Raw genomic sequence first — 12,457 nt, forward strand, 5'->3', positions numbered from 1 at the left:
TTTGGTATGCTGATTTTATAGGTGACTGCACATTTCAGACAATAGTATGACAAGTAGAGTAAGACGAATTATCTTATATTCTCGTTTAAGAAATTGCATATGACCGGCGACAACTAGGCTAACTCGTCTGTGTTAATAACCTTTCAATTAGATGTTGTTGCCACAAGTAGCCTATACTGCCTATGAGAAACATGCAGTAACATGCACTGGATAGTCTTACACAATAGAGGGCAGGTTACTAGACTACTTGTGGGAAACAGATGTCAAAGTAGTCTGTGCACTCAATGTGCCTTACAGGTTTTTGTTGACGCCTTTTAAATGAGAAAACTCCTCCTCTCTTCACTCACGGATATTAAGTGCAAACTGCCGAGCGGTTTAGCATGGCCGCTGTGCTCAGCTGTTCCGAAGTTCAACTTATACTTAGATAGGCTACTGAGTGTAAATACAGTAAGAAGCTTGATAAATAGTAGAATACTATAATTTGTAGGCGCTCTCATAGCTCCTCTAGTGCTTTTCTTATGAGTCGAATCTGGATTTACCTGTTTTCTGCGCTATGTGCGCTCGACTTGTCAGGTGAGTTACCGAGCCTACTTCCTGGATCCACCTCTGGTTTCGGAATAAATATAATGTGTTTGATTAGCATAATTTTATTTAATATTTAATTGAGCAAGTCATTATTTGTGATGTTAGATTCTCAGCCTGCTTCTTTTGACAATTTAAAACTACTGTGGTCACTTAGGCAGTCTCAGAGTAAACCAGGAAACCAAGCAGGTATAGTTTAACAACGACTTATTTTTTTTGTGTTTCTGCGGCACTTATCAGACGATTATCAGATTTGCACTGTGCTGTCGTTGATTAAATAAGATTATGTGAGATTAGATTGATCCTCAGGGAGTTAATGCAGGCATTACAGCAGCTTGAAGTGGACAGCAGGTGCAATAAGAAAGATTAACGATAGGTATAGAAACAACTGGAAGATTTTTTTTTTCTAAAATATAATATAATAGAATGCACAACATATACTATTCTACTTACTGAAATGTATTTACAAATAGCCTACCATATGGGTACAGCTGCAGTGAGTAGAGAGTGACCTAGTGAAACGGATTTAATGGTGGAATGGCTGCAGTCTCATCTTAAGCAGAGTTAAACACCCTGATCACAGCAGGACCCGTGAAAGCTTTACCTTAATGCTTAATAAATAGTTCAGGGTAGTTAGAGCAGAATATCTCCCATGGGACTGAATGATACTGTAGAGGTGGATTTATTATTGCCAACATGTAATGCTGTATAAAAAAATGATTTAGATGGTGCATAGCCTATTGTTAGTTCGAAGGACTGAAGAAAAAGTTAAAACCCTCATTAGACTGAATCAATATTGAACTTAGTAATTTTTATAAATATGCAATTTCTGTGCATATTTGTGTGAATAAAATAGTTAATCTGATTGTACTGATCTGATTTGGGATTGTTCTGATAAGAGAGATTAGATATGATATGAATGTGTCTGCTATGTGCACTCATTGAATCTATCTATCTGTCTGTCTGTCTGTCTGTCATGAAGTTTGAGAAAACATTATAGCTCTCTCTTTCTATGTTTGGTTGAAGGTGACAGAAAACACATTTTGGTGGCAAGTTTAGGGTTAGAGAATGTAAATGTTGTTGGAATGAGCTGTATGTGTGTTAGTGTCAGTTATATACTTAGTTTCATATTAATCCATGGTTACCAGGTGTATATCAGGTGAAGGGAATGGAGGTGTTTACATCTTCAGAGTTGGAGGCAGTCAATGGGACAAATGTACGGCTCAAATGTACATTTAAATCTACCCAGCCGCTTTCCGAAGAAAGAATCACTGTATCCTGGAGCTTCCTACCACTCGGAAAGACAACAACAGAATCGGTGAGACTGAGTTTTGTTGAATCATATGTGATGCATCAGGCTTTTATGGCTCATAAAGTATGATATAGAAGTGCTCACACCTGAGGTGGAAAAAATACCTCAATTTTAATGAATATTTATTCGGCCAAAAGGTAAGATGAAAGTCTGATCGATTCTAATGTAAATCAATGAGATGTTTATAGTATAACAGACTACTTGCATGTATTGCATATAAATATCAGTCGTCACTCTATATCTCCCAATAATACGGCTTAGTGATATGATATTTGAATGCTTAGTTTATGACAAATCTCTGTAGTTTTGTGAGGGACAGTTTTTATGTGCAATATGTTTTTCAGCAATGTTTTGATCATGTTGATAATTTAGAGGCCTTTTTTATTTTGCATATCAAATATGATACAGTAGGCTTTATAGGGTTAATATATCTGAAAATCTTTTGTCATTATACTAGGTGAAATGAGGCTGTGTACAGGACATGCACTCTTAAATCCTTGCTCTCTTCAAAAATCTTTTATCTCCTTTTCCTTCTGCCCCTTGTTTCTCTCGTCACTTTTTTTCCACTTCTAACCCCATTTCAGTGGGCCATACTCCTTCCTTCTTATTTAACTTTCAACATTTCTGTCTCTTAGTTTTTTCACTACCAGGAAAAAGTATATCCCCCAGCAAACGGCTTGTTTAAGGATCATGCTGTATGGTCTGGTGATGTAATGAAGGGTGACGGATCCATCACGCTGCAGGATGTGCAGTTCAACTTTAATGGTACCTACACCTGCCAAGTCCGAAATCCGCCCGACGTCCAGGGCTTTGCAGGCGAGATCAGCCTCAGAGTCGTTCAAAAAGGTGAGAGTAGATGCTTTAACACATGAAAAATGAGTTTTAAAAATCAGTCATTTACTCACTCTTCCAAACACATATAGCAGACAGAAGAGGTGAAGGTTGTATAAGCAGGATGTTGTGTTCCTTCTTTGATCCCAGCAGCTAAAGGACAGAGCTAATCAACTGGGCTAGAATAACAAACAGACTTCTCTCAGAATGTTATGAAACAGACAATAGGAGTATAATAGTAACAATAGTGAGCGGTATTCAGTTTGCTGGCCATCCTCTGATAAAGTTTCCCACGCCTGTTAGTTGAACATATTTTCTCATCCTCCTCAATTTTAGTTTCAGTTTCAAAGTACATTATTGGCATGATTATTTTACTTAAAATTTTGCCAAAGCATCAGTATGTACAATAAAAGCAGTGACAGGAATAATAATTAATTAATAATTAGGAATAAAAATATGTCAGTACTGGTAATAATAATAACAACAATATAATAAAATAAAGTTGAATAAAAAACAGTAATGAGCATACATAATACTCTCTCTTTTCTTCTTACAGTTTCATTCTCTGAAATTGGAATTCTGGCTATAGCTGTGGGTGGATCCATTGGCATCATTCTCCTCATCCTCATCATCTATATCATTGTGCGGGTATTCCGGAGACAGGACAATGACATGGGTGTTGAGATGGAGGACCACAGATCAAAGGATCAAGTGTTGTGAGAGAGAACGAGTGATAAATGAAATAACATATTATGCCACAGTATTCTCTAATTGTATGAAATCACGCTATCTAGTAAGTAGAAGCTTAAAAAGTTTTTAATAATGATTACTACATTACTTTTTTGAATATATGAAAACAGAAGGGAAAAGGTAGCTTTTTTTATACATAAAGTGAGATCATCTAACCTTTCTATTTTTAAAAAGATAAAAAATACCAGTTCAAATATGTATATAAAATCTGACTTCATGGACTGTCTATAGGTATGATTGAGAATTTTTGTCACTCTTCATTCTGTTTGTTGTTTGTTGCACTGTTTTACGGCAGTTTGTGTGGCCACACATGTATTTAATGTTCATATATACGTATGCATATACATGTGTGGGTGTGTCTCTGTGTATGAACACATTATATGTGAATCACAAACCTGTGCGGCAAAAACTCCTGTTCATTTAAAAGAGCAATACAATTTTTAAACCAGTAAAAATTTTTGGAAATAGGTATGGAATGGATGGATCAAAGAGAAACTGCATGAAAAAAATGATTGAACAAATGTTGCACTTGGACATTGATTGTTCTTTTTACTGCCCATCTCATTTCATAAACCTCAAATCTTCAGGGTTTTGGGAATCTCTGTTCATCAATGCTGCTGATTAAGAGTCTGCTATTTATAACATCCCTTGATCAAATGAGTAAATCCATCTTTTAATCCTAGTTTAAAATTAAATGCTTTATTCTCTGATCATACATAGTTTTTCTATTTTCTTGTTGGTTTTGTTACATTGTACAAAAATGTTTATAGATTTTTTTTTTATTGACATTTTAAAAGTAAAAAAAAAAAAAACTTTTTTGAAAACCTTTGGTGGATGTTATATTCTCTTTGAAATGTTGACATGGTAAAGCTAGGTTTAAAAGCTGTAAAAGCAGCAAAAGTGTTTTTTTTTTTTTTTTTTTTTTTTTTTTTTACACCTACTGGCAATCAGTCTGGTTGTGTGCCAGTTTACGCTGGACTTATTTTGCCAGGCTAAAATGTTAACTTTTTCCTCTCCTGTTTTGGTTGCGCTTTCAATAAATTTCCAGAGTTTATAATGAGTATTATACTATTTATTCAAAGTAGACTGATTTAGTCATGGATAAAAAAGAAACAAAGTAAGAACACAAACCAGGACTGAACCCTTTTAAAATTTGACATTGCTTTAGTGTGGAAACAGTACTTTAAAACCTTTTTTAAAATTTTGTGATATCATATTCAAATTTTGAACACTTAGACATATGTTTTTTATTTTCTAACATTTTTAAGTCCAACAAATAAGTCCAACTTATTTAATCATATATATATATATATTGTATAAAATAAAAATGTTTAGTTACATTTACAGTAAACTAAATTTACAGTCTTTTTTTAAACAAAAACCTCAGGTCTATATCCCAAAGCTTTCATGAATTACAGACATTTAAGTTTAGATATATGGTCAAAAAGGGGGGTGAGACTTAATAAGTTAAACAACGCCATTATAGTTTTTTGGGTTCCAAAAGAAAATGCACCATACCTAACATTCTAGCTTTTTTCAGTTAGCCTTGGAAATTATGATGGGTGAAAAAGCACCCTCTGGTGGATGTCAAAGTCTATAATAAAATATTGATAACATGAGTTGGTTTCATTCAGTACAGTGAGTGAACAGACAGAGATCCTTCTCCCTCAAATGGAGAAACTTTGCACAGGCTCCTTTACTTTAAATATGGCTGTAATCAACATGTGCATGAGTGTTTGTTATTGTAACAAAGCTTATTTATCATACTGGAAGCATTTAGATTAAAAGCATTTGTTTGAGAGAGAGACATGATACAGTATATTACTTGTGTTAAATTACATTGATCTGAGGTCAGTCATGAGCCTGCTATTATAAACGCATGCTATGCTCTTCTGATGCTGCGTATGTCGGTGTGTGTGTGTGTGTGTCTGTGTGTGTGTCGTACTGAGATGGATGACAGGCTTCTGAGCCGACTAGACTTAAAAATCACTAGACTTAAAAGGAGTAATTTAATTTATAGATTTTCAATTGTTTCAACCAAATAGAGAACCTGACTTCCTGTGTGTGTACGTGTGTGTACGTGTGTACGTGTGTGTACGTGTGTGTTTGCTCACTCACTGCGGTATACCAGAGTGCTGATAGAGGCTCGTCCCCTGCCAGACTCTTTGCTGCACCAGCAGAGGACACCTCTCTCTCTCTCTCTCTCTCTCTCTCTCTCTCTCTCTCTCTCTCTCTCTCTCTCTCTCTCTCTCTCTCTCTCTCTCTCTCTCTCTCTGTCTGATGAGAAAGAAATGCAGCATTGGTTGGAACTGGTCCAGAAAGGCAGAAAAAACCCTTGCCACGTTCAGAGCAGCCTGAAAACGGATCGCAGAACTCCAACCTGCATCCTTCATTCCACAAATGCACACACACACACCGTGCACTAGCCCAGTGTCTTCAACTCTGAAGTTATCAGCATGGATAATTTTTTGACCCCTCTCTTGTCAATAATGTATAAGGTTAGTTCACATGACCTTTGGTACACTGTAAAACTTTTCACTGTACATTTACAGTAAAATACTGGCAGCTGGGTTGCCAGCCACATACTGTATTTTTACAGCACTAGTACAGTAAACAGCATTTACAGTACTCCACTGTAATTACCAAATACATTATATACCACATACTTTTACAATATTAAACTTGTCTACAGCAATAAATTGTATTTTTACAGGGAATACTGCTTTTATTATTACATAATTAAAATATTATACTTTAAGGTTTCATAAGAGTAGTCACACTAGGAAAAAGAAAACAACATTTTCTGGGTTTTAAAACATTTATTTGGGTTAAAAGCAAAGATCAGAAAATTGCCTTCTGTGAACATGTTGGCTGAATTTTTTTTTTAAACATAAAATGCAATTTTAACACTTAACAACAAACAGGTAACAGATAGCACTTAATTAAAGGAATAGTTCACCCAAAAATGTAAATTAGCACATGATTTACTCACCCTCAAGTCATCCTAGGTCTATGACATTCTTCTTTCAGACGAATACAATCGGAGTTATATTAAAAAAATGTCCTGGCTCTTCCAAGCTTTATAATGGCAGTGAATTGTTTCTGTTTTGAAGTCCATAAAAGTGCAAACGAAATCCCATTCAAAGTCTGCAAGTTTTCGCAGAAGTGAGGACACCTGTAGGCTTACAGTGGTGTTCTTTTTTTGCACAACTTGGCCAGATTTCTTTGAAGTTACTTGTCCTTTCTTTGTTTTTGATCCATGTTCAGGATTGATGTCAAGAAAGCGTCTAAAAAGCAGAAAAGAAAAAAAGAAAAAAACAATGAAATATTATGGACAGAGTATATATTTTGACAGAGAGAGACAGCACAAAAGATGTGTAAACAGAAACCAGATATCGGTTTTAACGACTAGTTTGTTTGGATAAAACTGAACAACATGAAAAAAATCAATATTATTCAATATGAAAAAAAATCAATATGTGATCAATAACTGATATTTTATCTGCCCTGGTTAAAATACATCAACTCAATGTGTCTGTTTACATGCACACTGTCAACTAACTCAACTTTTGGAGGTGGGGTTGCCAGATTTAAAGTTTTATTCTACAACTTTTGTCTACTCATCACCCAGCTCATTAACAATATCATTCCCTCATCAGGTCCCATCAGAGTATCAGTGGAAAGGCAGTCATAGACTCTCAGTTTATATAGAGCACACATTGCCAGAATCCAGCCCAGACCTTTGTGACAGAAATAATTTAACTTAATTGCAAGCCTTGCAATGTTTATTGCATACATGACTACATGATAATGTTAAACATGACATTTACCAGACTAAAATGCATGCACCCAAAAATGAAAATTCTGTCATTATTACTCACCCTCAAGACTTTCGTTCATCTTCAGAACACAAATGAAGATATTTTTGATGAAATCTGAGAGGTTTCTGTCCTTTCATTGACATCAATGTCATTGCAACTGTCAAAGCCCAGAAAGGTGGTAAAAACATTGGTAAATAGTACATATACTGTAACTACAGTGGTTCAACCTATATCATGAAGTGATGAATAGAATACTTCAAGAATACTTTTTGTGCTCAAAAAAACCCCAAAATAACGACATTGTTGAATAATCTCTTAAAAAACTTTATCAAAAACTGTTTTATACAGATTTTTGCTAATTTTAAAATACGTCATGTTAATGTATGTGCTCATGCTGATTTATGAGCTGTTTAATAGAATACATGCAATATTTAGAAATGTATGTTTCATTGGACCATTTGAAATGAAGGCGAAAGGGGTATTTAAAACTGATTAAAGCTATTCACAGTTTAAAATCTTAATTTTGAAGTACAAAAGAGTGCGTCTTTAACTTCTGCGATTCTTTGGCCAGCAGCCATATCACCCTGTAGCCCAAGACTGGTTGCCCACTGAAGCTAAGCAGGGTTGAGCCTGGCCAGTACCTGGATGGGAGACCTCCTGGGAAAACTAGGTTGCTGCTGGAAGAGGTGTTAGTGAGGCAAGCAGGGAGTGCTCACCCTGTGGTCTGTGTGGGTCCTAACACCCCAGTAAAGTGATGGGGACACTATACTGTCAAAGAGCACCGTCCTTCGGATGAGACGTTAAACCGAGGTCCTGACTCTCTGTGGTCACAAAAAGTCCCAGGATGTCTTTCGAAAGAGTAGGGGTGTAACCCCCGCATCCTGGACAAATTCTTCATGGCCTCCTAATCATACTGATTGGCTTCATCACTCGGTCTCCTCTCCACCAGTAAGCTGGTGTGTGGTGGGCGTTCTGGCAAAATATGGCTGCCGTTGCATCATCCAGGTGGATGCTGCACATTGGTGGTGGTTGAGGAGATTTCCCCATTCTATGTAAAGCGCTTTGAGTACCCAGAAAATCGCTATATAAATGTAACAAATTATTATTATTATTATTATTATTATAACACTTCATTTTTTTGGTCCTTGTTACACATGTAACTTAGTTAAACTATTACAGTATGTTATGTATAATTGCACGCAACTATCCCAAAACCAAACCCTAACCTAAGTACATGTTGTTAGGGTAGAGGACAAAGCCGACTCCGCATTTCAAATATGTTAGACCTATCACTTCTGCCACTAAAGACTGCTTTATTAATAATCTTCCTAATCAGTTTCATCATCTCAGCATCCCGGATGTCATCCTGTTTTCGGCTGAAGTCCACAGTAGTCGATTGTCGAGTTCACGCGCATAGGTTTAGTACGTACGATCATGCGCCCGAACTCGACAATCGACTACTGTGGACTTCAGCCGAAAACAGGATGTAAATACAGGTATGAGCGCTGGCTGAAATAACATCACTTTTATTAATATCTTTCACATCTACTGCAGTCAGATTCACCCGCGTTCACTCTAAAGGAATCACTCACATGGCTGGTGCACTTGTAATGACACATCAAGGATGTTAAGAGGCTAAAAGCAGGTTTAAAACTTGCCCCATTGAAGTCAACAGGGTGCAGATTTTAAAAAGAGGATAACACGATGTAGGATTTTTGTCGTTGTTCTCTGTACTGACAGCACTCCAAATTTACAAAAAAAGTAGCTCAATGTTAAAATTGACTGGAGTTCTCCTTTAAAGTCTGTGTAGAGAGAATGGTGTCGTCTCAGCGGCCCCTAATTTAATAACAAATGATCGTTGCGATGGAAGCGAATCAATCAAAACTAACTTTAGCTGGAAAATAACTTCTTTTTTTTATAAACTGTTTATTTTCCTTCTTACCATAAACAGAAAAAAAAAAAACCAAACAGCAAATAATAACAAATAAATAATTATTATAGGTCTACTACGGCTACATTTAGTTAGTTAGCAGTGTCAATTTTATACTTCATGTATACACAGGTATCACACATATATACATATTCTCTACACAGGTTTTATACAGACTGCAGACCATATTTAAATACTTATTTGGGGGGAGGGGGGGAATCCAATAAATGTACACTTCTTGTTTTCAATCCATATTAATACATGTTATTGCTTGCCATTCATGTCCAAAATAGTCTTTGAGGGGAGACCAATCATTTACAAAAGTATCCAGAGTTCCATCCAGTAGCCTACATTATGCCGTCTTTCGTATGGTAACAGTGACAAGAGTTTTTCACGCCAAAGAGTTAAAGTAGGAGAGTGTTCTTTAATCCAAACATGAAGTATGGAAAGGCGAGCAGCATACAACATTATGGATATTATTTTTGTTTCCAACACACAATTGTTTACACCAAGGATACACAATCTCAAGCTTGTTAATGATTTTATATTGTATTTCATATGATTTGTTTGATTTAGTAATTTGTCTAGCATGATATAATACTTTGCTCCATATCTGGTCTTCCAGTGTAACACCAAAGTCAAGTTCCCAACTTTGTTTAATATTTATTAAACCTTTATTATTTGCTGTAACTTGGTCATAAATATATGTCATTGTTTTACTTTTCAATGCAGCTGCTTTTAATAAAATGCTATCAAGCACATTTGTTTTCCCACCTTGTTTATAGTATTCAATAGAACTAAGGTAACTTCTCATTTGTAAATATCGAAAGAAGGAAAATAACTTTATTAAAGAACCGCTATAAAGCCAAAACAATCTCTGTTACCTTAAATTATACGTTTATCTCTGTAAAGCTGCTTTGAAACAATCTACATTGTTAAAAGCGCTATATAAATGAAGATGACTTGACTTGACTTGACTTGTTAATTAATATTACTCAGTGCTTAATTGTATGATTATACTATAACAATGACTCCTTAAAATAATGTGTAATCAAATATGTTCATTAAAAAAGTTAATGGATATATTATGTATCAAATATGAATGCAGCATTTAAATATATGATGAGATTAGGTTTCTTTTAACTTCATTCTAAATTCTCAGATAATTCCAAAAAAAAAAAAAAAAAAAAAATCAGCACAAGATCTTTTGAAGATTATTTTAACCAAACCAAAGTTTCAGCTCCCCTTTACTTTCTATTTGTATTTGTATTGTGTGTGCAAATTCCAAGTTTTCATGTGCCTTCACGAGGAGAGACTTGAGACTTGAGTTCCTACCATCTCCATATATGATCATGGAGCTCAACTAGAGTGACCATCAGCTTCTTGGTCACCAGTCTAACCAAGGCCCTTCTCCATCAATTGCTCATTTTGGCCAGGTGGCCTCTAGGAAGGGTCCTGGTGTTTTTTTTTTTTTTGTTTTTTTTTTTTAATAGGCTAATTATTATTATTTGTAGTCTTCCAGTTCTCAAACTTAAAGGGGTCATGAACTGAGAATTAAAGTTTTCTTTGATCTTTTGACAGTGAAGAGTTCGTTATAGCCCACTATAAAAAAAATACCCTGTAAGTTTCAAAACTCAAAACTTCCTTGTTATTCCAAAAACTGCTTTTATTGAAACCAAGGCCAGAAAACGACAGGATCTTACCAAATTGTATATTCCTCATACATGATATCGATCAATCAGTGTTTTTCATCCACGGAAAGGGGTCAATAAAACAGCTGGAGAACAATTATGTCACATAACATTTACCTAAAGCCTGGTTCACACAGGACGATTTTAAAATTGTCGGCCGATATTCCAAACCTGAGAGACCCCACACACGGCGATAAAAAATCACGGGTCTAACAGTTTTGGTCATACAGTGTGTAGTGCGCAGCCACATGGCAAAATCAACACATCACACACGAACCGATTTGACTCCCGAGCATTCCCAGGTCAGACGGGAAATCTCGCAAAATCCCTCGAGATCAAACGTGACTTCAGAGTAAACAATCATGGCGGACGAAGAGGATGCAGTGGCGATAGTTTATAGTTTGTTTTTAACCGAAAAAAACGTTATCAGTTGGTCCTCCATCTCCGACGTCCACCGGACTTTCTGGTGCGCCATGCCGCCGGCTGTTTTGATTTTGTTTCCCGGTGCTTCCTCGCCGCCTCGCTTTCTGATTGGCTACACGCCACAGTCCACAGGCTGCGTGCTCGTTTGTCCCTATGGTTTGTCCCCAGGGGACACCACACACGAGGAGAAATTGGGCCAAGAAAATCCAACATGTTGGATATCCCCGATTTGAGATCGGAGCGGTCCCGACGTCCTTCCGAGCAGACGAGAGCAGTCTTAACACACCACACACGGCAGGAATATCTGATCAGATTATTTTACGATAATCGGAGCATCCTTAAGATTGTCGGAAGGGGTGAATCGGGGCTAAAATCGGCCTAATTATCCTGCCGTGTGAACCAGGCTTAAGGAAAGCCATTTAATGACCATAATATGGGCTAGCAGTTGGCTAGAAAAATAGAGCTATAGAGAGTATTTTGCTAAATATGTGTACTATAGTACATATTTATTATATTTTTACTTGACATATTTTATTTTACTTTTACTAAAGTTGTTATTATAATAAAAAAAACGCATTATATTTAATTTGAGTTAGTCTATTTTTAACCTTAATACTACCAGCTGATAGGGCTCTATGTTTACAGCATTAGGTTTTTTTTTTTTTCTTGAGAAAAATTAACACCTAAAATTAATCTGTACCTAATATTTATCCAAATGAGTCAATATTAAATCAAATCACAAGAATTTAATTTAATTGAAATCGTGAAATTTGTGTCAAGCAATAATAAAAAAACGTATCTTACCAGAAATGGTACCATGTAAACATTGTAACATGTTGTCACTAAACCTAATAAAATTCAGTTTAGTTACTAAATGTTTTGACAATCACAATACACTTATGACAATAACCCCCCCCCCCCCCCCCCCCCCATAAATCTCACTCCAAGCTAAACTCAAAAGTTGGCAGCTATGTTTCATTTCACTGTGGATTATGATATCCCAGCAAAAACAGAACGTTGGCACAACATACCCTACATTCTAACAACGTTTTAACAACATGGCCAAAAGGTTGCTAAAACTACGTTGTGTGGTGAAGGTTGTTACAGCGTTGTCACA

General features: G+C 36.0%; 1 protein-coding gene across 1 annotated transcript; it reads left to right on the plus strand.

Moving 5' to 3' along the window:
- The first annotated feature begins 331 nt into the window (after positions 1-331).
- On the plus strand, positions 332-3,684 carry mpzl2b (myelin protein zero-like 2b). Its single transcript, XM_079871356.1, has 4 exons — positions 332-573; positions 1,731-1,900; positions 2,530-2,740; positions 3,282-3,684. The coding sequence occupies exons 1-4, from the start codon at positions 519-521 to the stop codon at positions 3,443-3,445; spliced, it is 600 nt and encodes a 199-aa protein (XP_079727482.1). The 5' UTR covers positions 332-518; the 3' UTR covers positions 3,446-3,684.
- The last annotated feature ends 8,773 nt before the right edge of the window (positions 3,685-12,457 follow it).

The sequence above is a fragment of the Squalius cephalus genome, assembly GCF_949319135.1.
Source record: "Squalius cephalus genome assembly, chromosome: 5".
In the NCBI taxonomy this organism is placed as follows: domain Eukaryota; kingdom Metazoa; phylum Chordata; class Actinopteri; order Cypriniformes; family Leuciscidae; genus Squalius; species Squalius cephalus.